Here is a 25,039-nt window from a genome sequence, read left to right on the forward strand (position 1 = left end):
CTCCCGAGCATCAAACTCCCATTTCAGAACTGGGGAGAAAACTGTCTGGGTTTCATCTGGCTGCAGTAACAGTGTCTGCTCTGTGGCAGGATGAAGCTATTTGCTCTGTGATAGAGACTACATTTTGTCATCCACCGCAAAAGGGAAAACTCATTCCAACTACGCCTTATCTGCAACGCCAGCCCAGGAGGGTCTGCGGGGCAAGGACCATCTCCTCGGTCCTGGGGGAGGCACAGAGAGCATGGGAGAAAGAAACTTTGCCATAATCTGAGCTGACTTTCTTTTTTATCATGCGAGTGAAGCCATCCTATGAGAAAGTTTTCCTTTCTTGTAATGCATCCACGACGACAGCAACAGCCCCGCAGCTTGCCCAGCCACGGCACACCGGCATTTACAGCTCCTCCCTAAATCACAGCAGATTCAGCTCTACACAGAACATACACAGCAGCATTTCTGTGTTTGCCTTCATTACAGAGCAGCAGTCACAACTTGCAGGCTACAGAGCAGATTCCCTAAATGGCACAGCCTCTAATCATGCACACACAGCAGCCAAACCTGGTGGGAAGAGGTCTTCTTCCCAATTCAAACCGGAGCGCAATGATGTCCTGCCAATGTCAGGCATGAAAACGACCCTTCAGCATCAGGGACCAGAAGCAGCTAATCAGTATTTCAGAGAGCAGCCTGTCTGGACATTCAAAATGTTTAGCTATTTGATGTGTCGAGGTAGTCCCCCACCCTCCGTAACCCACTCTATGAACTTTTAACATAAACAGTTTAGTTTATAAACCTTCGCTCTGGTGGGGAGCTGATCCCTATCGACTAAACCCACCGGCAGCCAGACTCCCACGCACGCCTGGGATCGAGGAGCAATCCTTAAATCTGAGTCCTGCCCCCCAAACCTGCAGGACAGCCCCAGAGGGACCCAGAACCGCCAACACATTGCTCTTGGGTTTTGTGCCGAGAAGGCAAATGCAGAGCTCCTGAAGCGTGAGCAGGCAAAAGGGAAGCTCCTGAGAAGGCCTTGAAACCAGCACAGCTGGTTAAGACTTCTCTAAATATTCAAAATAAAGAACAGAACTCTGAATTTCTTCAATTATGTCATCTCTGAAAACTCAGAAGGGACAATAATTGATTTTGATTTTTCTATTACTTCCCTCAACGCTAGCAAGAAACAACGTGGTTGCAGCTTTACTTTATTTTGGATAAATATAGCCAGTTACAGTGCTCAGCATAAATACCCACACTACATAGAAATACCAGATCAACCCTTCTCTTAATTTGTCTACATGTTGTCACTAATAATGTGTTTTGATTTTAAGAACATGTAAAAAAAGTCTTTTTGTAGTAAGCATTAAACTCTCAATAAACAGCAAATTAAAATAAAAAAGTGCAAATGTTTTCTTCAAGTTGATTTTTTTTTTTCCCATCAGTTCTGTCGTGAAACTCATGGATTACTTGGAAATAAGCTACTATACAAGGGAGGGACAGGGCTAGTCTTTCACTGAACTAGTGGAAATTTTATAGAAAATACTCTTGATAAGTGCATGGAAAGTTTAAAATCACCTGGAATTTACTCTTGGATTTTATGGTTTGAAACAATGGTAGTTTCACAGTATTTTTTTGAACTGTTATGAATGTGTGGGAGAAAAAAAGAACTCGCCAGCAGATACCTGAGCTCCACCTCCACTGCGAAGGTGGGGAAGCCCTCTCCTACATAAGGTGGGTGGTACCTTCAATCACATCCAAAGGGGCTACACTAAAACCTCAGCCAAGGACCTAATTTCATGCCTACCTACCCGTAATACAACCAGATTTGGGAAATTGTTGCTCCAAACCAGCAGTGAAGCCAAGACCACAGACAAATAAAAGTGTGTCGATCCTCCGAAGGAACTGGCCATCCCTGTCTAGGAACATCAATGTTTATTGCAAAACTGGGATTGATTTTAGGATTCATGATACTTAGGCCACACTGGCAGTAAGGTAATGATACTTTCATTAATGTGTAGCCTCATTAATGTACAACAAGAATCATGTGCTGAGGACAATCAGAAGTAGCCAAGACACTCTGTGTCTAACCCAATTCAACAATCAACGCCTACACTTCAACACATAGAACTTAGAAAAAGCAAGGAAAAAGTCCAGAAATCCACTTTATGATTAAAAATTTCCATTTTTGGAGGCTGATAAACAGCAATTCCTGACACAAGAGGATTCCTGTGCTTGAGAGGGTGTAACTGATGGCTACAGCCCTACCAGCTGAGAGTTACTGAGGTGGGCAGCGTAGCTCCAGAGCACACCACGAAAAGCAGATCTCTCTACAAAGCTCCCACAGAGATTTGCAGCTGAAAAAGACAGAACGCCGCAGCTGAAAAAATAGATTTTTTTAAATTGCTTTGCGGCTCTATTTGCACTGTTTTTGCCTACGTTTGTAGCTGTACTCAGCTTTATGTGGACATTTACAAAACTAGATTAACAGATAAAATGATAAAACAAATACGATAATTTACAGCTTTTTTTTTTTTTTTAAATAGCTGCCAAAAAACATCCCTCCTCCCCCAAATGCCCCAGCATTCTGTTGAAAAGCATCATTTTCCATTATGTTTTGGTCTATTCTGTTTCCCCTCCAATTTGTAACATTCTGCTGGAAACTGTGATGAAGAACATATGTCTGCGGTAAATTACACCCAGGAGAACTCTTGGAACTGTTACATTCCGTTTTATTACCCAAGGCATTAAGATAGTCTACCACAACACGTATTATTTAACAGTTCCATCAAACACAACACCACTAATATACTTTTATATTATGATGCATGCAAAGAAAATTGTATCATATTTCTCGACCCTCATTGGGCGATTAACGTGTTGCATTTTCATTTTAATTAACGGCTCCAGAATATTTTTAGCGCTTCAGCGAAACAAGGTGCTACATAAATGCAGAGGGTTGTTGTACTAATATTTTGGAAAACATATGTTCAGGCAACAATAAGGCTGCGAAGCCTAACACTCAACAGCCAGGAAATTGTGAGGGCTTTATGCTTCTTTCACAATATAAGCTTACGCAAGCGCTGCATCTTAACGTATTCTGCAGAGGGTTGTAATCATCTCGGCTCCATCAGGGAAATCCAGCGTGGCCAACAGGATGGACAGACTCACGGCCCCCAGAATCACCCCCTTTTCCACCACTGTGAATACTAATCCCGTTTCGCCGGGTAACACCAAAAACCAGACGCAGCATAAATACCCCCCGTGAGCTCCTGAGCTGCACCCTGGGGGGGAGGTTTGCACTAGTTCTGCGAGGGAGCCACATGGCTGGAGATTTCCTACAGGCACAGACTGGGGCAAGCGCAAGCAAGTTTACATTTAACAAGTTTAATAGGAATAAAAGATACCTCGTATAAACCCGGCTATTACTTCGACTGATGACTTGACCTCGAAAGTCAAGTTTTCTAAAGTTTTACGAGGGTTTTGCATTTTATTTCTCAAGCGACTCCATGGGAACAACAAATAAAACCAACAAAAATGTCACTGTCAAGACTGTGCTCCTTCCATGCTTTGCAGGGAAGAGGAAAGCAAAAGGCTTGGGCAGCGGTTCAGAGCCACAGCCGAGATAGGGCTTTTCATTTCAGCTTAAATCAACCAAACGGCCTTAGTGCAGCGTTGGGTCCAAACTAAAACTGAAACGTCAGGCACCAGCTGTATCGGGAAGCAGAGCACAAAGTCCTCTCTGTTCAAAGAAATGTAATCACTACTACCTTTTATTTAAGTATAAATTTAACTTAATGCTTTTCTTCTTCAAGTCCCAAAATGAGTCACGCAAAGCTGAGAGTGCCAGTCCCCTTCATGAACTGCAAACTGAGACCCAGAGAAAGTTATTGCTGAATATCATATAGAAAGTCTCACCTACTTTATTAGTACTTATTCACCATGTGTAAGAATAACTGAAGCTATTTTCTTCTGGTGGTGGTGTCCTGTCCATACACTGAATGCAGCCACAGCTCATAGATAATACACTATATAATCACGAAATGGAAGGCTGTGCTACAACACACACAGGACTCAAACCACGGTTGCACAGGAAACTGAGTTACTGGCATTTCTCACCGTTGAAGTGCTTTGCAGCCTGCCTAGTGTTCTGTATGTCTTTCTAAAGGCAACTATGACTTTGGCTGTCTGTTGCTATAACCAAAGCTCTCCCGTCATGCATCGCCAGCAGGGTTTGAAACTTAAACCTGCAGCCCCTGCAGGTGAAGTTCCTCAGTAAGAGCAGATTTACTGCAAAAGGGATATTGAATATTCAGGAACTTGGGTCCCACATGGGAACCTGGAGGCGAGGAGTGAGTCAGCAGGGAGTGTCTCGAATCTACCCAGTAACTGGCTTCTTTCCTCTCCTGACATGTCTCATTTAACATTCTTCCTACCACTTACCCTGATGGAAAATTCAAAATAAAAGACTGCAAACTTTTTGCTTTGTTCTGATTATGAACGAGAGATTCCAGGAATTACTGACATTGATTTTAGTCTAATTAACTTCTGTTAATTTTTGGCCGTTTAAGAGCAGAAAAGGTTTGCTCCTGTTTCTGACTTGAGGTAAAACAAGGAGCAGAACACTGTAGGTCTGGACCACAACCTGTCTCTTCCCCCCATTTCCAGCCTTGCCACAAAGGAAGGGTTGGAAGCTCCTGCTGTGCCTTTGAAAGGAAGCTTGTGGGTGCTCGGACCATCCAGACTGCCTTTGCCTCTCAAGCAGCGAGCAAGGTGTACCTCAAACCAGGACTCAGAGGGAAGCAGGATGGAGAACACAGGCCTGGCAAAATACAGGTCAAGGAAGACTAGGTCTAGAGCTGCTCGTGTTTTCTCAATCTTCCCAATTCAACTGTACTGCAAACACAGCAAATTACCAATTCAGCAAATTCCACTAATGCTGAGAAAACAATCTGTTGGATGAATAAAGGCTTGAAAACTACCTGAGGGGAATTCCTAGAAATTCTGTTTTATACTTTCCTCCCAAGACAATCCTTATTTTTGGTCATGGCAGTAAGTGTTGTTATTTTTTGCCCCTCTTATATGAGTAAATCAAAAGTACTATCGTTCTAAATAAGATGTGAAAACAAAGAATGCTGACAAACCAAAAAAAGTATGCAAGCAAGGGGAAACGCTATCACACACTCATGCAGAAAGTGCAAACATGGTTGTGCCAAACGCACAGATATGGAAAGAGAAAGATGCCACGGCTCTGGCTTTGTGTTACGTATTTAACTTCATAACGTAATAATGACGTGCTTGGTCTAAAACTGCCTGTACTGGGTCTGGCTGGGATGGAGTTAACTTTCTTCACAGCAGCTTGCAAGGTTCTGTGTTCTGGATTTGTGGCTAAACTTGCGTTGATAACAGACGAATGCTCTGGCTGCTGCTGAGCAGTGCGTGCACAGCGTCGAGGCTTTCTCCTTTTCACAGGCAGATGCCCCACGTACCAGAGTGACTGCTTATGCCTATGGAGGTGAATGCTGGACTTCAGACACCCACCATGCTTCTAATAATCCACCCGCTAGGCAAAAAGACAGAAGTAATTTTATTTCATAAACTGAAGAATCTTTGTACCGAAACTTCCATTCACCTGCCCAGAAGTCGAGAGCAAACACCCAGATACTCACTTTTACTTAGGAAATATGCACATACTGGAGATCAAGCATACAAGTGTATTTCTAAAATCTGTGGAATTACTGACAGGTTATGGAACATAAGACAATCACAATGTCTATTTTGATCTCCACCTATGCTTGCAACTACATAGCCTAAGAGCACAGAGAGCAACAAGGGAAGCATCTATGTACACAGGAGTGCAGCTCCTCTTTGGTACTTGACTGAAGTTTGAGAGATTTCAGATCTTCCCATACTTATGTCAGGCACAACAAAGGGAAATTGATAAAACTGTGATCCAAAACGCTGTGAATTACAGAATAAAATGCAAAATATGAAAATGGAGATTTAGAAATCACTGCACCGTATCAAGTAGGAGACACCACTGAAGTTGTGAGGGAAGCACCATATAGTGGACAAGATGTGTGGTACATACTGTAAAACAGAAGAGTAAAGTCTACAAGAAGCCTGGAACTCTGCGGGTCCCATGGCCAGGAGCATTAAAATAACAGCACAGTGCAAATATGACTGAACATGCCCATTTCTGCAGTAAGTGTCTTTTAACCATTAAACTATTTTACACTCAAAGCAAGAGCAGACCGGTCAGACCACACCAATATTTTGAAGCAGAAGCATCTACAGGGAATAATAATACCAGAATAACCAAGAGCAGAATTACTCCACCGCCCTTGAGACTCTCCACTTAGGCCCATTCTTGGCAAAGGCTCTCAGCTGTCAGCTCCTCACAACATTTTGCTTTATGTTCATATGCTCCCTACCTCAAAGGTGACCTGGGTCAACGACCTGCTCTCTATTAGATAGTATTAAGAAAAGTGACACCAGCAAGAAAGATCTCTTCTGCCATTCAGATACACCACCCTTGAGCCATAGTTCATTCATTTTAATTAAAGGTTTTTAACAAATTTTTTGTTTTGTTTTAAATGTGACAGCAGCAGCAAGAAGTTAGGGCTTTTCTGCTCTATGAGTGCTCATCTAAAAAAAGGCTTAGCGTGCTATTTTTAAAGGCTAATGTTCATGTCGTTTCAGCAAAAAGCTCAATGTTGGTTTTAGACACATTTCTTCTTTCATGCCAGACAGGCCAGCTCCTTGCATTCACAAAACAACTGTGGTTCACTGAACATGTTTCCAGGATTAATTTTGACTTCCCAGGGTCAACTTTACACTGATCAATGAAAGAAACTGTGGAAAAGCTTACCTTATGAAAACACACCAACTTAGCAAACCTTGAACAAAAAGAACAACTTGTAGAGCTTTCATCAGACTCAGCACTATTCAAGAACAGCCTGTCAGCATTTGGCATACACAAACATGGGAGATGGAACAAACCTACAGGAAATCCTTGTGCTTACTCATGTACCCTCAGCACCACAGACGAGTCAAGCCTCTTTTATATGTTTCTCCCAGTTCCCGCATTCACAACCATCCAGTTTCTCACTGCGCAAGCAGAATCTTACCTGTTATTTTCCTCAACACAGGAGGTGGCTCCGGCTCATCGCAAATGGCCTTGACGAGGGCCTTTTTCACCTCTTCTTCAGCTGCCTCCAGCTCTTTTCCACTTTTGATTTCTCCGACCACAGAATACATGTATACCAGCAAGATAAGGAAGTCCTCGCAGGTATAATCATCTTTTGTCCTCTCGTTGTAAGACTTGATCATTGGCAATAACTGGTTCAAAACACTGGGCATGTCTGACTCGCCAATAGTCTGAAAAACAGAGGGAAGATCACGTCAGATTGCCCCCGTAGTGCTTATCAGCCACCAGACATACTCCTGCTGGCATCCACAAGTTATTATTTCTCATAGTATAAGTGCTCATTTAATGAAACATTGTCCAATATTTGCATTCTCATTTGTCAGCACATCGTCCTGTGACGTATTTGCTGCTCAGACAGCAAATTTATTAGTTTCCTACAAGTTTTTTCCTAGGTGCTCAGGACAGCAGCCTCTTAGCACTTGAAAAGGTTGATGATTAGATCTTCTCCATGTACCAGTAAGATGTGAGGATGGGAGCACCAATGTTTGCAGTATTGGTAAAAATGGTACAAAACACAAGGTCAAACACATCCTCTAAGCTCTGGTCCTTCTCCTTGGGCCTGATTTTGTACTTGAGCAGGGAGCTCAAAGCCCAGCTTCCATTGACTTCAGTTGCTGTTGTGAGCTCTCAGCACATCTGCAAACCTGACCCAATGCTTTCAGGTCAGACACCCAAAAAAATTAGAAACAGAAGGAACCATCTGTGAAGTGTGTGGTTTAAGTGACCAGCGTCACTTGCCCTGTGACCAAACAGCTCCCTGTGAAAACCTGTGGGTCAATTCCTAGCGTACAGCGCAACATCAAATCCCTCGTAGTCCACAGAGTCAAGCCTGCAGACATTAATTCTTGGTTGTTACTACAGTAACTTCAAACAGTCATGGTAAGTAGGCACCACAGCCAATAATATACCCTCTAAATAGATTCACAATAAGTAAATAAAATACAGAGCAAACAAACCAGAAAGAGACACAGTTTTCTACAATAACAAGATCATGCAATTAGGTTTATCACTGCTTTTAACTGCATTACTTTAATTCCGAGGTCTTCTGCCAACTGAGTATTTTTTTTCTGAAACCTGGGCAGGGATTTCAGATTCTATCTTTAGGAACACGGAAACTGAAAGTTTCATCTCCTGGCATACTCTGTACGACACTTCAGGGCGTCTTGGTTTTGGTTCTATTTTGTTTCAGTTGTTTGACAACCTCATAAATATTAACAAGCATCTCGTGAACTGTAATTTTTATACCTACACTGATCCACTACAGATCACGACCATAAAGCAAGCACGAATTACTCAAGCTCTCAAGCAACTTTTTTCCAGCCTGTGCTATAGGAAACAACACTTCTGTGGACTTTGGGCCCCACCCTGCTCCTCACATACCAGTTTTGCCATGGACCCATCTTTCAAGGGACTTTAATGTGGTCAGATGTTATGTTCCTATTCGAACACATACCTTGGAGAAGAATTTTCTAACTGCCCACACGCTAGACCTAACAGTAAGCGCACACTGTGGACTTGAAGCAGTAAATTACAAAGCTACAGTGGTTAAAAGCACGTGGGAGCCAAGAAGGAACATTTAGAAATCTGAGAGGGGTTGGCACGGTGTGTGTTTGGGCATCACATCCCATGCACAGCAAGTCCAGGCACTGCTCCACCTGGGAAGCAAGTCCGTGGTCTTTGGTGCTGGTCTGGCATACGCTGGCAGCTGGGCCACCCTCAAGACAAGGCTGTTGGTTCCCAAATTTCAACTCAGCCCTGCCTCTGTTAAGTATTACCTGCTCTCTTCCCTGAAAAGTGACACAAAGAAATTCTCATCTGTACGCCAGCACAATAAATATGAGATCATCCAGATCCTAAAATGGAAAAAGACAGAACTTCAAGGAATTCAGAGGTATGCAGCTACCAGGAGGAAGCCACCTGCAATGAACAAAAGCCTATTCGGTCCTAAAAATCTAAGAACCAAAGATTAACCTACATGTGGAGTTATTCTGGAACAGATGACAAACTTCAATCTATAAAAATCTGAATTCACTTTTAGGGATAGTCAAGCCCTATCTCTGAACATCATCTACCATCTACTGGCACGTCATCTATTTCCCCCTCCCAACACACAAACTCTCTACGTGACCCCATCTCTAAATATGTCACTCGTGATCCTACAACACCAAAGATGTGCTCTTGAAAAACCTCTATTTTGCATGCACAAATTATCCAAATGCATGGAGCACTGGGGATGCATATGGTCGTATAAAACATAAGGGTCAACAGCTCCTGCTTGAGGATAGCAGCTCCGGAAAGTACACGTGTACAGCATCTCTGGCAAACTTTCAAACATACATGATTAAAAAAAAATTGGTCTAAACTTTCAGGATGATTTACTGTAGGGCGGGCTAGAACTCAACAACTTGAAGCAACAATTGCCACCTCTTATCTTCAAAGTAAAAATGAAAGAGAAAAAAAAAAAATTAGAGAGCTATAATAAACCGTTAACTTCAGAACACACGTAGGGTCTTTCTGGGGTATGAACTTCTCTGGAATGTTTTTCCCTTATCTCTTGGGAAATGGCACTACAGAGGACTTCAAATGGAACTGCCAAGTTTCAGAGGCTATTTTGTCCAAACAGGCCAGTTGGACTGGAGAGTGTATGAAAAAAAAAAACGGACTCTCAGCCTCATTGCAGAGCACGGCTCCGCAGGGAGCTGGGAAATTTGCCTCAAACAAAATCCACTGGCAGATTGTCATTACCTGGCCACCTCTGATGATTTAGGGGCTCCCTGCACCGCCTAACAATCAATCAATTACCCTGATTGAACAACCCTAAAACACAAGTTTTAAAAATGTAACTACCCATGACCCAAATTTCCTGCTGGTTGTGTTGGCCTCAGGTTAGCCCCATTTGTCTATCATCAAGGGAGCCAATAAAAATAATAAAAACAGGTCAATTCTGAGCTTTCCAAAGGCTGTATAAAAACATTAACGCTGCTTAATGCAGAGCCAGTTAAGGCCCAAGCTCTAACGCCTTCTGCTCGGTTGCATTGTTTGGACATTTTAATGCTATAATCATATATTCTTCACAATCCAGGGAGAGTTTGTGATAGATTTTTGTTGTTTTCCATCTCTTTTCTCCACCCTCCTTAGTTATTTATTTTTATAACTTAAGCTGTGCAATAATTTACTATCCCTAAGGGTAAACGCGCTGACGTCAATTTGCTGATTTTTGCAAAAGGCCCGAGTTTTGGCAGATGGGAGGATAGTGAAGAAAGTACAAAAATAATTTTTGCAGTTTTTAAACACTAAACATGATATTGTGCTTCAAAAGTGACAATTTAAACGTGATTTAAAGGATCTACAGGAATTAAAAGGAAGTGTAATAAACCCATGAAAAAATGTTTTGCATTTCTGCGAAAGGCATTATTTTCAGTATTAAATAAACCTGTAAGAGTCTAAAGCCTTACATATCTTGAGACATCTTTTACACAATAGAAAACAGCGTGTGCTGGGGAGGAACAGGAGAGGAGGGTCAGAGTTTACTTGAATTAACACGTGTCCCTGACAAAATTGAGAAGAGAACTGAGCACTGTAATCCCTGCTCTTCCAGCCCACTGTCCTCAACACATCATTAAAAATATTAAAGCAAAAATCAACTTCAAGCAAGTGGAATTTATTTTCTTTTAAAATCCAGGAGGAAGGAGGAGATAAATCTTAAGAGACTACTTCACTATGTAAATATTCTAGCGGCTTTCCGTTTAGGAAGCAAAACATGTTTAATTCCTTCAGAGGTCGCATGAGTTAACAGAACTTTTTGGAATGGGAACCACACAGCTTTAAAACAGTGAGGAATTTCATTGGGAATAAACAAAACTAAAAACCAACCCCAAAACCCAGCTGCAGGTAAAACCAGCAGAAAGACCACTGGAAACTCACAAGCCCTTGGGGCATTTGCTGCCCCACAGTCCTGGACTGCTCTATTTAATAGAAGCTGCTTTAATTGACAACTTAGGTGGGAAAAGAGGATTCATGAGCTGTGGAATAAGCAGCTTTCCGATGTTGCTTTATTTGATTTGTCATTTTTTACCTGGATTTGGCATTTTATGCGTCGTGATATGCCAGGTAGCGCATTAGCTTCCCCCTATCCAGACAAAGGCAGAATATTCTGGCTGCTAAAAGTGACAATGGCACCGAGGGAGGACCCCATGGATATGCAAAACCAGCTTGGGCCCTTTGATGGCAACAGATCTCTGCAGCAGTAGTCATCGTAGCAAAAAATGCGAGGCGCTGCCAAACTAAGGAGGAGCCTTCACTGCCTGTGGTGCTCAGCTGCCCATAAATCAAATGCTGCAGTCCTGAGACTCGCTGTTTTACACTGTTTGGCCACCTGAGATTTGGGGTTGATTGCACGTAACTTCCATATGGGTGAGAAGATGTCTGAACTCTCTACTCCCAGCAAAACAAGCATTTCATGTATTTAGTTTTCATGAAATGGCTTATTGGTGAGTAGTGATTTTACACAATAAATAAGTATGGTCTTACGATGTTTTTCTATGTGAAGCTTTAGAAATCATTATAATTCTTGACTTGGGCAGGTTTTGATAAAAATGTACCTTCTCTTTGTCTTCTCTTTACGTATCTGTAGGGTATGATTGAAGAACAACCAACCCAAAATATAAGACAAGAAAATGATGGCTTTTGAAGTACTACAGTCTCACCATTAAGGAAACCCCTCAATCTGTCAGCATTAAAATATATAGCATCCAATTATTCAGGCAGGCTAGTTAAGAAGAGGATGAAATAATTTTGATAACTAAAGTCCACTGTCTGTACACTTCCTTTTGCAGGAAGTGAGTTTGGATGCCAGAGAAGTTTTAGGCTCAAACTGATGTTTCCAGCTGGGGAGGGTTGACAAAGCTTTGCCTTGCAGGGGGAAGGAGAGAATTTTAGCCTTAGGGGAAAGCAGATGAAGCATCCAGCAAACTCACAGCAGCTTGAGAGTGGAGGTGTGAGATGCTGGCAGTAAATGGCTGCCTCCAGTGGGGAAAAAAAAAAAAAAAAAGTCATTAAAGATAAGAGTTGCCTTTTGTTGGGGAGCAAAACAGGTTTATGAGTTGCCCCAGTCAGTACCAAGAGACTTGCATCTTCCTCTCTTTAATGGTAGTGTCTGTCTATTCAATGGACAGACGATACAGAAATCCCCCAAGAATACATGTAATAAGAAAATAGTGGAGAACTAAAGTGCTAGTGAGAGACACAGGAAACAGTAAAAGCATCTAGGACCTGTCTCCCCTGTCATTACTCTTAATGACTCCACTGTCTTTAATGAAATTTCCCTATGGAGCCAATTCTGTCTCCTGTCTCCTTTTCTGTGTTTATCACTCACCCTGAACATCGCCCCAGGAACCGTATTCTCAAAACTGTAGAGACAATTTCCAGGATGACTTTGTAGACAGAGTCTTAAAATTCTACCGTAAACAAATAAAAAGCAAATAAAAGAAAACGAGCAAGCTTTTCAAAAGCTATTTTTAACCTGGCTCGTGCTGTCAAAGACACAGATTCAGACTCATCCTACGTGCATGCTCTCCCAGTTGGCCTTCATTCTTGCCTCCTGCCCACCACAGCAGGCTCTTGCTTCTGCGCCGGCTGAAATGTTCCTGTGACTGTGCATTAAAACAAATCATTTCAAGCAGACTGGTTCTCTGCTTGGGTTTACTGCTTGGCCACAGAAGCACTTACGTTAGCCATGAAGGCCAAGGATTGGACCGATTCCTTAGGCAACAGCGCTGGCGTGAAGCCTACATGGACTAGAGTTTAAGGTTGCCAAGAGATATAAAAGAAAATTACATAAATAATCACCTGCTCTTTGGATGACTTCTTCAATACACAGTCATACGGCCAGATTCTTAATTGGTGTCTATCAGTCAACACTGCAGACATCAACAGGTCTTTGCCAATTTATACCTGCTGAATATCTATGCTGGATGTTAGCACTTACTGTGAAACACACTGACAATGAGTCAAAGGCAAGGAAACATTAACTTACAACACAAAGCTTTTAAAAAGCGCAACATTTGTAAGCTCTTCTGGTCAGAGATAATTTTTTTTTTAACATGTGTCTTGTATAATTCCAAAAACACGCCACTGACACTTAACAGCTAATATGTGATAACAACAAAAATATTTTAAACAAGCTGTTCAAGCCCTATCATTTCTAAAACCAAAACAAAAGCAAAGCCCAGGACAGTTCTTTCAGCCAGTAACTCCCTAGCCCATGATCATGACCTAAGCAATTGGATTCCACCTACAACCCATAGCCAAAGTAGCGTATTCCAGTATTTTTCTTTTACCTAACTTCCTTAGGACATAAAAAAAATTATATTTTGAACAACATAATTAAGATTTCAACTTATCACTTTTCTCCTGTGTTTACTGAGCACCATGGTTGTTTGACAACAATTTCCTGTTTTCAATCATCTTGCAACTTCTTATTTTTGTTTCTTGTGTTACCAGAGGCAGATTCAGTTACTGTCTCAGAACTGCAAGACTTAACCATACATTTTGAGAAAATTTAAATGCCATCCCAAAAGCTTCTAATAAACCCACTGATATCTAATCTTCCACAGCACAGAAATCACCTCATCCCACTGAGTTATCCTGTCTGGTGATGGATCATTACATCATACAGTCCAGTTTTTCCCTCTCTCTTTGGAAACCATCTAAGTGTACAGCTGTGTTAAGATATTTTAATGGGTTCACAGGGGCTCCGCAGCAACAGCATATTGAAAAAAAAGGATATTTAATAAGTCTGGATTTTATTAGACAAAGCTCTGCAAGGATAAGGACAATTTTACTTAAATCACCACATGTCTGACATGAGAGACTCATCAGCAAGTTAAAAAGGGAGTACTTCCAACCTACTCAGTCAAAAGCTTTTAGCTGTGATGGCTTCTACAGACGGGCTCGGGAAAAACATGAATCAGCGGGGCAAAAACGGTGTCAGAAGAATGAAAAAAGGAGTACAGGCACAGTCAAGATAAAACATGTATCGGAGAAAGATCTTGGTGCTGCACATGTCAGGATTTTTTGTGTTGTTTTTTGAGGTTGGTTGTTTTTATAAGCCTTAGGATATTGGGGAAAATACCAGAAGATGGTAGGGGTTCAAAACTGAGAAAAGGGCACAGGGATAACATAATATCCTAGGAGGTTAAAACATCAGCTTTGAGAAGAACAATGGAAAGCGTTCAGCCACTACAAAGCAAAGATTAAGAATCCACGGGGACAGAAAACAAATAAAAGGGGTATAAATCAAGACAAATACACTACAACAAATCAGTCCTTCAATAGTGCAGACCATACCTGCAGAAGGAGGGAATTCTATCCTGGGAGATGGTTACTGAAAAAGATTTGAGAGATATTCCGGACAAAGGATAGGACGTGAAACCCTGCTTAGACCACAAGCTATAACCCTTCAGGCTGGAAAAAGAGATGACCCAAAGGGGATAAAAGGTCTAAAATCTCTTGAGTGGACTAGAGAAGGCAGGTAGGGATTGATTGCTCACTCTCTGCCCCAACACAAGAACTAAGGGGCAATAAACGAAGCTGGTAAGAGCCAGTTAAGACAGCAAATCAAACTGAGGTAGCTCTTCATGCGATTTTCTCAGATGTGGGACTCCTTGCCAAAGGTTGTTGTGCTGCTACATTCTTACTTGGGTTCATAAAACTGATGGGAAAATTCACAGGGGGAAAAAATTCCATCAAATATTAGTAAATACAGAGAAACCACATCTGTTCCAGAACTCAAAAAGGTTGGAGCTGGGAGAGTATCATATAACCTTGTCCTCTTCTCTTGATCTTCTGTAGGCAGCTGCTTTTGAGTATGGTTAGACAAAGCAAACTAGCTCAGCTACATTTTTGATGCAATCCAGAATGGACATGTTTACCTCAAGGACACGGCAAGAGGACCAATACGAACTACAAAATACAGCGTCCAGGGGAAAGAAGCAGGGGAGCAGGTTTCCTGCAGTATGTGGCCCTGTCAGGATTAATTCCAACACATCACGCCCAGTTCCAGCGTCCACATTTCTAAGAAGCTGTGGAAAACTAGACATAATGTTAGAGAGAGTCACAAAACAACTAAAGAGTAAATTTCTTCAGAGTGAGATAGTTGGCTTATCAAGGGGGAGAACAACAGTTTATGTACGTCTCTTCGGACAGAAGAAAATTTCAGAGTACGAGACAGCTCCTGAATCTAGTCAAGAAAGGCACAGGAGAAACAAGGAAAGTTGAAACCATGATTTTTCCAATTCTCAAATTATTGGAGATGCTCTCAGCGGCATGCATATTTCAGTAAGAATTTGGAGGGTGAAAGGACAGAAAACAAGCAGAAAGCACGAACTCAGTGGTCTCACGCAATAAAACACTATGCATAAAATGCATCTGGTGAATAAAACCATAAAGGCTTTGGCACAGCGCTTAATTGGAGTGAAAAGAATTGTGAACTGTGAGGGAAAAAATATTTCAGAAATAGCAGAAAGGATAAAGGTAATACATATTGAAATACTGGGCATGCTGTGAGGGCTGGCACACAGCAGTAAGTATAAAAGGAGACTGACAGTCAAAACAACCCCATCTTGTGCCTTTTCCTCCACATTCTTGCCTTTTGAGGCACTTCTTCTTTCAGCCCTTTGTTCTATGCATCATCCTCCACCCCTACATCAATCTAACAGCAGACGTTCCAGAAACTCCTCAGGGCTGCAAGGAACCCTCCAGACTTCTGGTGATGGGTCAGTCCATGGTGGACACCGGTACCAGAAAGGAAAAAATGAGATGGCCTGGGACAAGGGTAAAATGGGAAAAGAAGTCCTAATGGGTGAAAAACAAAAGGAGTTTGGAGCCCACACAACTGCTTGGGTTCATTTGGAAGAAATTTGTTTTCTTGTTGCTATTGGCTTTTTGTGTTTAAGTGTGTTACCTCACCATTGAACGTTTTTAAACAAATCCAGTCAACTTCTGCCCCTAGAAGTTTGATAATAACAGACAACCAGGACATCTATCACACATTGCCTCAAGCACCTATGCCAGTTTGCACCAAAGCATCACACAAATCATGATTCCAAGTAAGTTAGGGCCAAACTTATACCTGAAAGCTTTTAGTGATGCTTAGAGATTATACTGTTATGTAAAATATGCCAAATAAGGGTACTATTATGACCAAACCAAACCTCATTTCACAGTATCCCTGAGACTCAACTTTTTGATGACAAATTCGATGGAAATGACAGCAGATCTGAGCACTGCAGCATGCTCTCTCCTTATCCCTTCTCTTTTGCTGTTTTTCTTAACAGAAAGGCCAAAAATCTTAGTGAAAATCTACCACTATGATGAACATACATGCCAAAAACTGCTGGAATTTACCAAAACACTAGCAATTGTAACTCCTACAAGTCAAGAAACCTGGAAGCCATTTGAAACATCAACTTGCATGAGGTAGTCACACGAGACTAGATGCTGGACCACATTACTGAATTTTACAGATATGAATTTATACAGTAGCTAACTTGGAAATGCTTTGCATTGTCTTTAAAATATTTTATACCTCAGTATGGAGACAGACGAAGACATAATACATGACATAAACCACAAAGCAAAAATATATAGACATGGGAGGTTTGCAGAGGAGAAGATCCCACTGCTCTGCCCACAGTCCCGGCTGGAACCACAGGAAGGAGACAGAACGGCAACACAAAGACATGCGAAGGCAGATTATCAGTCCACTGCAGAGCACCACGGCTGTTAATCAGTACAGTAAATGTTATCACAATAGACTACTGACATTTCTAGCCCTTGTACAAGGCTCACCATGCTTTAAACAGGATTCGGGCTTTCATGGTGATTAAAGGCAGATGTCACACGCATGAGTAAGTTTGTAACTCGGGAGCCCCTCATCCATTCTTGTGCGTGGAAGGAATCTTTCACTGACGGGACATCTTCACTGGAGGATGCTCGCTGCGGCACGATTTGCACAAGGAGGAACATTTTCCTTCCCTTTTCCAGGCAGGGAAGAATAAAACAAGCTTAATTATACAACTATACCTCATTTCACCCTATGAAATGTATCAGGTTAAAACCTTAATTTTCCTGTCAAGTTTTCCATTGCCACTAAAAACCAATCAAGTTAATATCTTTCAGAGAGCAGCGGATGGCAGAAGCAACAGTGATACTTCAAAATAAAAGATGTATTCTTTTTCCACTACAAGCATGCAAGAACTGCAGCCGCAAAGACTACTGATCATCTATCTAACAAAACATCAGGTGAAAAACAGTCATAGGCAAAATGACAATTATTTTTCCACTGTGATAATGCTACGGTGAAAAACTTCTGAAATCCCATTCTATTAATCTTTCTATTTCTATTAATCTTCTCACCACCTGGAAACATTTTCCTGCTCTAGAGGGTAACAGTTTTCTCATCAAGAACAGTTTAAACCCAGAGCCTAAGAGCTGCTCCTTCAGCTCCTTAACCGAGCAGGAATCATAGAATGGTTTGGGTTGGAAGGGACCTTAAAGATCATCGAGTTCCAACCCATTCCAACCCTGCCCTGGGCAGGAACACCTCTCACTAGTCCAACCCTGCCATAGGCAGGAACACCTCTCACTAGACCAGATTGCTTGAAGCCCCATCCAGCCTGGCCTTCAACGCTTCCAGGAAAGGGGCATCCACAGCTTCTCTGGGCAACCCTCTACGCTGGTATTCACACAGGGTGGCGAACAGATCACAGGCCCTGGGTTGGACACCCCCGTGCATGGGGGTATAACGACCTTTTAGGACACCAGTTATTAGGCAGTATCCAACTGTCTAGTTGGTTCAGACATCCAACTGACATCCAACAGACATCCAACACCTGCTTCTCAGTCATGATGCTCCCTGTCCCTTGGCCTACATGCCCTTCCCGCAGCTGGCATACAACAAGTCCTCTCCTCCTTCAGCTCCCTTCAGAGGGTAACGGTTGGGCATGTCCCTTGGGCTACATGCCCTTCCCGCAGCTGGCATGCAACAAGTCCTCTCCTCCTTCAGCTCCCTTCAGCACTCCCATCCGTGCTGGGTGGCACTGGCGGTGGTTTTGCAGCTGGCTCCTTGCTCTGGATGGAGAAGATGTCAGGCTGCTCTCCCACCACCAGCTGCAAGGGCCATATGAGGGCATCCCAGCTGCCAGGGATCGCTCCTGCCACTCCTCCTCCCCGTCCGTTTGTCCGGCACGAGCTACAACTAGAAAAACAATCCCGGCTTTCTGTCCCCCTGGGATTTCCCTCCCACTCAGCCGAACGCCTGAGTCAGCGTAAGTATCCCTCGTGATATCACATTTGTGCAAAGGGAGCTGACTGGAGCACAGGACATCTGGTCCCAATATCTAAAAACACTTAAATCATGCATGTCATTCCAAACATTTAAGGACTTCAGAAGTTTTCAGTTACTTTCATATATGTTTCCTAGTTGCTTCATGCAGAAAGGATTTCTTATGTTCAAGTTTCACTCTGAAAATCTGGGGAAATGTATATTCCATGCCATTTTAACTAGGAAAAAAACCAAACCTCCAGCCTTAAAGATAAGCCCAGACATTTCCTAAGCTACGTTGATATTGACTATTTTTTAAAATCCTAACAGAAGAATATTAAAATGTGCTGAGTTATAACACTTGCAATTCAGCAACAGGGGAAAAAAAAGTTGGTTGTACGTGCGATGTTAAAAAAAAACCAAAACACCCCCCCCACACACCTCAGTTGTACATGCCAGACGGTGAGGTACCAAGATATTTTCTCTTTCCCCATTGTGCTTGTTGGTAGGACAGAAAGGGGGCATGACCCAGTGCCCAGGCACCAGACTGAGCCTGGAGACCGATGCCCACCTCCACGTCCAACTGTCAGCTTCTTGCTTCCCTCCACCTGTGAGCAGTGGCAGCTTCCTCACGCTGCCAAGCCTTAATTCAGGCGCTCCGATGGGCTGATTCTGAGTCCCAGGGATGAGTAATAACATTCAGTGCAGCAAATAATTCCCTTTGCAGCCCCCACATAGATGGCAAGTCATGGCAGGCTGGTGCCAGTAGCGCAGAGGCACATTCTGAGCCTGCTGTAGCCTCTTTAATTGGAGCATCAATAGCATTCAAGCTGTCACGGGATGGAGCTCAGTATTAATTGGCTTCTTTTTCAAAAGCCAGGATGGGTATGTCTATCTACTTCACAGTCCCTCTTGCAAGAGAGAAAATATAGCACTTTGATATCATTTCTATTCATCTTATCTGGCTCCCCACACCTCAGGTGGGAGTGCTTCCAACCTCTACTGCTTCTACTGCAGCGCACGCATACCACTATCACAGTAGAAAAATACTAATTTTTTTTTTGGCAAAGACCAGAAAATTCTTCACCCCCTCCACAGCACAGAGAGCTCCTGCTTTTCTAAATAGCTGCCTGTCCGTCTGCTCTCAGGACACGAGAATGAGATGTTTGGGGCATAAGTGATATTCCGTATGGAGACACCACGGCAACAAAAAAGAAGAGGTATGAGAAACCATAGTTTGAATAAGAGAATCCAGAGGATCTTGGTTATATATTACAACTCACAAAATACTTTAAGTCATTTATCTGAGACTTGGATCCCACTTTGAAAGGAAGAATAGTATTACAAAGCTCTTTTAGACACTGTTTATTAACATCAAAATGAAATATGAAAAGCACTTTCTGTTAAATCCAGGACCTGGACAACTCTTTATAACATGTACCTTAAATAAACAAAGTAAAATGGTATTGCAACAGCGAGAAATAAAATTGTACGTTAATACTAAAAGTAAAAACAGGGGGGTTTACTGCACTCATATGTGCTTAATCTTTCTACAAACAAACTTCCAAAATAACATCATCACAATTAGGTTACCCCCAAATGGTACAATCCGAGAAGCTACCCCAGCCGTCAGCTGGGACCCTCACATCCCAGACTGCTTTGAGTTTTCCTGGAGCAAACATTCCGACCTTCCCAGCAGACAGAGCTGCAGCCCCAGCAAAGATCACCAACCCCACAACATTTCTACGCTGTTTAAGACCAGCAGCACCAGGGAAGGAAGGTGGATTCAGATAAACCTAGGCAAAGTTGTTTTCTCTTTAAAATGTCACTTTTTTGTTTGTTTGTTTGTTTAATAAGCACGACAGAAAACCTAAACCAGTCTCGGGACAATCTTTTCTCCTGCCTCCAAATAATTTCCCTCCGACACCTCGGTCCTCGCCACTTTTGTCAGATCCCAACAAATTACCGGCTGGTGGTCTCGCTGTTCTACCCTGAGCCGGATTTTAATTAGTCAGAGCATCGAGAAAAGATTATTGTACAAATATTGGCGAATCTTCAAACAAGAGTACACGCTGTCCGTTTTATTCACGATGAAAAAGCTCTTAAAGAGATTTCGATAAAGATTTGCCTCCTGCCTGCAGCCCACGTTTGTAATGTTTGTATAAGTGGGGGATATAAATCTTTTTCAAATGAACCCCACAGTTTTTAAACCAGCCTTGTTATAAACTGCCTGTTTCCGTTTTGCCTGCCTAAGCAAGCAGCGCCGAGCCTGCTCGGGATAGACTGGAACTAATTTAATGTGCTCCAGGTTTAATCCCCATCCTCCCGGCTTTTACTGGCAGCTTTTACACAAGAGGACTACTGCTGACTCGAACAATGATTCACGCGATAAGCGGGGGTTCGATTTGTTTTTCCACGTCAGAAAGCCCGCGACACAAATGCCACCAAAATCTTTTTAGGAAAACACACCACCGGCTCAGAGCCAGACTGAAAAATTAATAGATAGATAGAAAAATAAATAAATAGATAGATAAAACAAGCTTTGGCATTTTTGCCCTGTTTGGGCAGGAGATGGTGGGACTGGGGCTGGTGGGGTTGGGACCAGGGATGGTGGGGTAGAGACCGGTGATGGTGGGGTTGGGACCAGGGATGGTGGGGTAGAGACCGGTGATGGTGGGGTTGGGACCAGGGATGGTGGGGTAGAGACCGGTGATGGTGGGGTTGGGACCAGGGATGGTGGGGTAGAGATTGGGAATGGTGGGGCTGGGACCAGGGACGGTGGGGTAGGGACTGGGGATGGTGGGGTTGGGATCAGGGATGGTGGGGTTGGGACCAGGGACGGTGGGGTAGGGACTGGGGATGGTGGGGTTGGGATCAGGGATGATGAGGTTGGGACTAGGGATGGTGGGACAGAGATAGGGGATGGCCATGCCAGGGGTGGAAGGGCAGGGATAGGGGATGGTGGGGCCAGGATCGGGAATGCCAGGACCGGGAATGCCGAGGATGGAGGGACCTGGACCAGGGATGGAGAGGCCGAGGATGATCGGGCGGGGATCAGCGGGACAGGGACCAGGGATGGCGGTGCCGAGGTTGAGAATGGTGGGATCGGAGATGGTCGGGCCGGGACCAGGGGGATGGCAGGATGGGGGATGGCGCGGCTGGGCCTGGAGATGACAGGGCAGGAACCAGGAGCGGGGATGGTGGTGGCCCCTTCCCGAGATGGTCCCTGCAGGTGGCAGTGTTGGAGCGGCGGAGGGAGCAGAGCCGCCGCCTGGAAACCCGATCCGGGCTGAACTTCAGCCTCCTGCGGCAATTATCCAACAGCCCGACAATCCCCTACACTGCTAAAGCGAACACGCTCCTTCCTCTTATTTTCCTTTTTTTTTTTTTCCCTATTTTTTGTTAATTAGCAGGAGGAAAACACGTTCATTAACACTGAACAAGCATTTCTAGAACTAATAAACGTTTCTTTTTACAAAATGACTGATGCAGGGGCCACATAGACACTATTTTGCAATCGTCTTCTCCCGGACCGAATTCCATGCTCATTTACATAAACCAGATGCTTCTCTGACAAACCAAATTCCTCGAAGAAAAAACAGAAGTCGCTATACACTTCATGTCCAAAATGAAAGACGATGTGAATATACGGCACAAATGTTCCATTGGCCACTAAAGGCAAAAGTATACCTTAAGTGCAACAGTTTTCTTCTGTTTAGCAGAACTTTTGTGAGGGCTTAGGTGATCCTTGGCAGAAGCGTTAGAAAAGGAAAATGAAGCTACTTAGATTATATTCACTGTCTTCAATGGCTCTCACTTCCCTTGGGGAAGCCAGATAAATTTCTTTGCCAGATCATGACACCCAAACCAGTCCACTGAGTGGACAAACACACCAAGAATGGTGATCCGTATTCCTCTTTCCTGCAGGAGAACTAGCTCCTGGAATCTTTCTTCCCAGTACCCGACTCCCAGCAGAATATGAAAGGAACAAGAAGAATTATTATTTAACTATTTTAGTCATCATTTAAAACTCGCAACATTTTGGGAAGGATGTGGGGAATATGTATTTGTTGTTACAAAAAAATAATAATTATAACAAAATAAAATTTTCTAAAATCTCTGCTTCCCCTAATTCTTACTGCTTGTATCAAAAACCAGCTTGTTAAATTTCTAGATTACTACAGGAACAACCGTATTTTACATTTAATCTGAAAGGCTGAATTCATGGAAGATGCCTGAAGGTTACACTCACTACTCTCCTATGTTCCAGAACATACCCTTATATGCTAAATCCTTCAAAATACATGGACCTACCAGCTTTTGATGTGGAGCTATTAAATTCCTTGTAAAAAGGACAAATTCTCATCTTGAATGGCACAGAGCAATGGAAAGTTTGCAGAAAGAGAAAAATATTCAGCCTGAGAATAACTAGAAAGTAACTGAACAACAACCAAACAACCAATAACCCAAATATCAGGAAAAGAATGAGGGTGAGCAATAAAAAACAGTATTTCATGCTGTTCTCTGCAAAAAGTGCAAGGATGGCCATGAAATTTAGAACAGGCTCTGAAGCTGCAACTATGAATATGGAAACCACATAGCACAGGCAACTTCGATGATGGCAATAGCAAACCAATGAGGAAAAGCAATTTCTTCACTTTGGAATTTTTTGGCACTACTGGGAGGTCCGTACTTGCCCTGTATCCCGAGCTCGAGGTATCAGTGGGATTTGCAAGAGTGGACCTAGCTTTGGAGCAGTAAGCAGCTCTCCTCAGAAACAGCACAGCCTTTTTCTTTTTTTAGCCCTTCTTTTCAGTGCAGGCGAGCAAATACTGAGCCAACTGCAAAAGAACCCAGAACTGGTCCTAAAGGAGCACTCCACTAGTTCTCCTCCTTGAATTGGGTCACATGTTTCACTGGCCACCAATCTCATCTAAAAGTGTCATGAAAACAAGGTTATTCAATCTCAGTACTAAACCAATTGAGAAATGTATGTAGTAACGTTAGTAAAATGAAATTGAAACAAAATACCCCAGAATGACAGGCTATGCTTAACCTTTACTATTGGTCCTTTCAAGGGACGCCGTGGCCCTAGAAGAGCTGTATGGCCCTAGTGCATGGCAGCCGTGTTTCCTTTCCTCTCCTGATAACACAGGGCACTGCCACAAAGCCCACAGCTCTCACATCCAAACACTCGTGCACTGACCACTAGGGAGGGTCTCACAAACTACTGTCAAAACCCCACGTCCACAAAGTCTACACCGAGTGTCTCAAAATCCTCTGTACTTAAGTCCCTCCCTTTTCTGGCAAGAATGATTGCATGAATGTGATCACGTATAAAAGGATAAATGTCTATCTGCACACTGAGCCTCCTGCCAACGCAGCCAGAAAAACTGACATGTGTAATGGGGGAAAAAAAAATTAAAAAAAATTATAAAATACTATTTTGGCTGCATCCCTCCGGTACTGTAAGCTGCAACCTGCAGTGAGCCTTCGAAAGACATTCCTCCAAAATCACAAGTTCTCAACTTACAAAGCTGTCTCCACATAAAATACCATGGCATTGTCATATGCTGACTGAAATTTAACTCAGTCTACAATAGCTTTCCCCCAAAAATCTTATTACGTAAATCAATAAATAACCAGCACGACCAGTCCACCATTTCAATGATACATAACCAGAGCAATTCTAAGTCCGTATTTATGACTTTTTTGTTTTTAATTAAGGGGGGAAAAAAGAAACCTCTCACAGTATCTATCAAAAAGATCACTCACGTAGTTTGTTCCCAATGCTCATCAGTAATACACGCTAATTTCCAGCAGAGGTTCACTTCACACCACTGATATCACAGGGGATGGCTGAACCCAGGCCTGCCACGACATAATTAAATTCAGCATTTTCATCTTAGAGCAAGGAGCAGATTGACAGCACAGTGAAGCAAAAACCCTTATCTCCACAACTGATAAAGTAAGTATGCAAAAGCTCAAGAGGTTAGGGGGTAGCCCAAGCTCCCTTCCTACTCAATCTCTGCCAGTTTGGCATCAATTCGACCCCTAAGAACACGACTGATATTCTCAACTTACTTCGTATGTGCAATGAACAGCAGAGATGTAACAGTGCCTTTAAACAAATGATCTAAACCTACATAATTTCTTTTGTTTATTGCTTATCAAAAGAAAGTGTCAAACTGATTCTTCATGTGTCTGATTTTTCTCATATAATTGGTAATGATCGTTGCTTGACTGAAATATTCATGACACGCTACTTTACCTTTTAAGTAAAGATGTAATTTTCCAGCTCCAAAACTGACTTCACAACCTCAGGACCTCATAGTGTTGGTGAAATTTTAGTATTATTTCTACCAGGTCTCTAACTTTCCAGAACTTAACTTTTATATTTAAAGCTATCGGCTCACGAGGAGCAAACCTTTCTCTCAAGGGGTATTATACAGAAACTTTGTAAAAAAATCATGGTGCAAAATATAAACAGCTGTGAAAATTCAAATATCAAGTCAATTTTC

At 42.7% G+C, this 25,039-nt stretch overlaps 1 protein-coding gene across 1 annotated transcript in view; it reads right to left on the reverse strand.

The window, feature by feature from the left end:
* The window catches only part of SCFD2 (sec1 family domain containing 2), a 192,426-nt gene that overhangs the window by 97,880 nt on the left and 69,507 nt on the right, over positions 1–25,039 (reverse strand). The window contains exon 5 of the mRNA XM_014945616.1: positions 7,116–7,365. Coding sequence (XP_014801102.1) covers positions 7,116–7,365 — 250 coding nt within the window. The remainder of the gene's footprint in view (positions 1–7,115; positions 7,366–25,039) is intronic.

Source organism: Calidris pugnax, unplaced genomic scaffold (genome assembly GCF_001431845.1).
Source record: "Calidris pugnax isolate Ruff unplaced genomic scaffold, ASM143184v1 scaffold58, whole genome shotgun sequence".
In the NCBI taxonomy this organism is placed as follows: Eukaryota; Metazoa; Chordata; class Aves; order Charadriiformes; family Scolopacidae; genus Calidris; species Calidris pugnax.